The following is a 2,224-nucleotide window of genomic DNA, read 5'->3' as shown; positions in this document are numbered from 1 at the left end:
TTCACCCTCTTTTGTCTCTGCTATGGTCAGGTTTCCTGCCATGACCCAAGTTCTGTTCATTCACCCTTTTCCACTACTTTTAATGAAGAAGTCAGAATTAGCGTCCATGGTATTCAAGGCCTAAATGGTACACAATACAATGCAATACATTTTTAAACACATTCACAGACTTTAGCTGACTCCTGTCAATCAGTGTTATTCTATTGAATGTATTCTTTGAGCAGTGTTACCTTGTTAAGTCTAAATTTATCATCACGTGTGGCAGCCGCATCAAACTGCTTGTTCCAGTTGCCTTTGAAGTAGATGGCATTGACCAGCACCAGCCTGGTCATGTTGTCCACCACACCATGGGCCAGCAGATCCTTAATTTTACCTGGTAGACACACACAAAGCAACGTCACACAACTGAAGCAATGTCAATAGCCATGTTTCCCCAATATAGAATTTAGTTAGCGTGCATGAACCACCTTGTGTCTGGTTCTCCACCCAGTTGTTGATGTTGAGCCTGGCTGCGTCTGAGTTGGATGTGAAGTCCACAGACTCCAGCTCTGCCCTGTAGTGCTTCTTGGTGTCTCCTAAGAAATCCTGGAACCATAAACACCTTGTTTACTTATTCTGATCCCAGAAAACAACAAGATATGTATTTGCTTAAAGCCCCTACAAGGAACTTTTATGCATTAATTGATAACTAATCTTCTCCCTGATGGTCCCTGATGGTCTTGTTAGTTTATGTGGGTCATAGAGGCATCAGCATTAAACTGAGACTGATTCATAACACTAACCATTAATAACTACTAGGTTAAACTTAATGTGTGGAATTAAAAGTCCTTACAGCTAGAATAGTATTTTCACAATCACTGCTTTCCTTGCTGGCAAGCCTGCTGTCAACTCCCTCATCCATCATTCCCTCAGCTCAGAGAATACTGTCTCCCCAGCCTAACAATGTGTAAACCAAACCACACCTACACACCTACACCTTCTTAGGCAAATATAAACAAAATACACACACCTCAACAAACTGGTAGGACTGCTCCCCGTACAGCCTGTTGGCTACACTGAGGGCATACGGAGCGTCTGGCTTGTTGAGCTCACTCAGCAGCTGGGCAAAGCTAACATGGACATCATCCATAGAATCCTTGGTTTTCAGGCACTGTGGATAAAGAAGACACGTGTTACAGAGATACAGTGAGCAAGCAATAGGCCAGTCTATTATACACGGTGTATTAGACTGGCCTGGTGGTCATCTTGCCTATTAAGTGATGAGACTATCGAAGAAATAAGCAAGGTTTCTCTGGTAGATTGCTGACTTTGTTGATCCATACTTTGTATTTGTACACCATACACTGTCAATGTCAATGTTAATGCACAACATCCCAATATAGACTGAAAAAAAATACAGTAGAGGAAACACTTTAACACCAAAGAACCCATGGAAACGCCTGTCCAGAACCGTTCACATGCAGACACACGTTCTCCCTCCACCATGTTGTTATTTACATGGTTAACCTCAAAATCAAATGTCCATATTTTTAATAAGAATTCAGGATGGAAGTTTTGGCTGGCATGCATCATCTTCCGTGGACAGTAATAAGGACATCTGCAAAATGTGTTATCGCATATGTACAAAAGGAAACAGCTTCATTTGTGTGCACTGTATTGTCCGACAGCAATTTGTCATCATAATTTCAAACTTTTGACGGTTAAGTCTAATCACACTATGGTTTCCAGCAGCTGCTCATACGAGATAAAAGTACACCAGGAAGAAACCATAAAAAATAATTCCAGGACTACATTCCTGTGTATTATGCACGACCTGGTTTTGAGCTGTTGCACACACACTAAACCTTCAATAGACAGCATATAACGAAGGCTACTACTTTCAGTTCAGGAGAACAGCAGCAGAATGGAGACCAGCAAGCAAAGCAGAGTGAAAACAAGTGTAAAATCCTCTCTGGAACCACTGGCTCTTTGTCTCCAAGGATCCCCCTCACCAGACGACATCACCCACCCAGTTAGTAAAAAGCCCCTCAGTTAGTTTATCACTCCTGTACTGTTGGTTTTGTTACCACCTTCAGCAGATACTGTGGCAGCCTGGACTGGACCTGCTGCTGCATCTGCATCTGTTCTTGTGCTCCTGCATGCTGAGGCGGCTCTGCCTCAGTGAAGCAGAGGACCTGGGGGGTGCAATTGGTGGTGTTCACTGTTAAGTTAGAAATCATGTGTC

General features: G+C 42.9%; 1 protein-coding gene across 3 annotated transcripts in view; it reads right to left on the bottom strand.

Annotated features, from left to right (window-relative positions):
• The window catches only part of LOC118325675 (leukocyte elastase inhibitor-like), a 9,458-nt gene that overhangs the window by 2,523 nt on the left and 4,711 nt on the right, over positions 1–2,224 (bottom strand). For all 3 annotated transcript variants that reach the window (XM_035658560.1, XM_035658480.1, XM_035658644.1), the window contains exons 4-6: positions 1,010–1,150; positions 468–585; positions 231–373 (exon numbers count right to left, since the gene is read on the bottom strand). In XM_035658560.1, the coding sequence (XP_035514453.1) occupies positions 231–373; positions 468–585; positions 1,010–1,150 (402 nt within the window). The remainder of the gene's footprint in view (positions 1–230; positions 374–467; positions 586–1,009; positions 1,151–2,224) is intronic.

This window comes from Morone saxatilis, unplaced genomic scaffold, assembly GCF_004916995.1.
Source record: "Morone saxatilis isolate NCDOM2014 unplaced genomic scaffold, NCSU_SB_2.0 Contig0, whole genome shotgun sequence".
NCBI lineage: Eukaryota > Metazoa > Chordata > Actinopteri > Moronidae > Morone > Morone saxatilis.
Note: the sequence above shows the minus strand (reverse complement) of the source record. Positions and strands in the feature narration are given on the sequence as shown.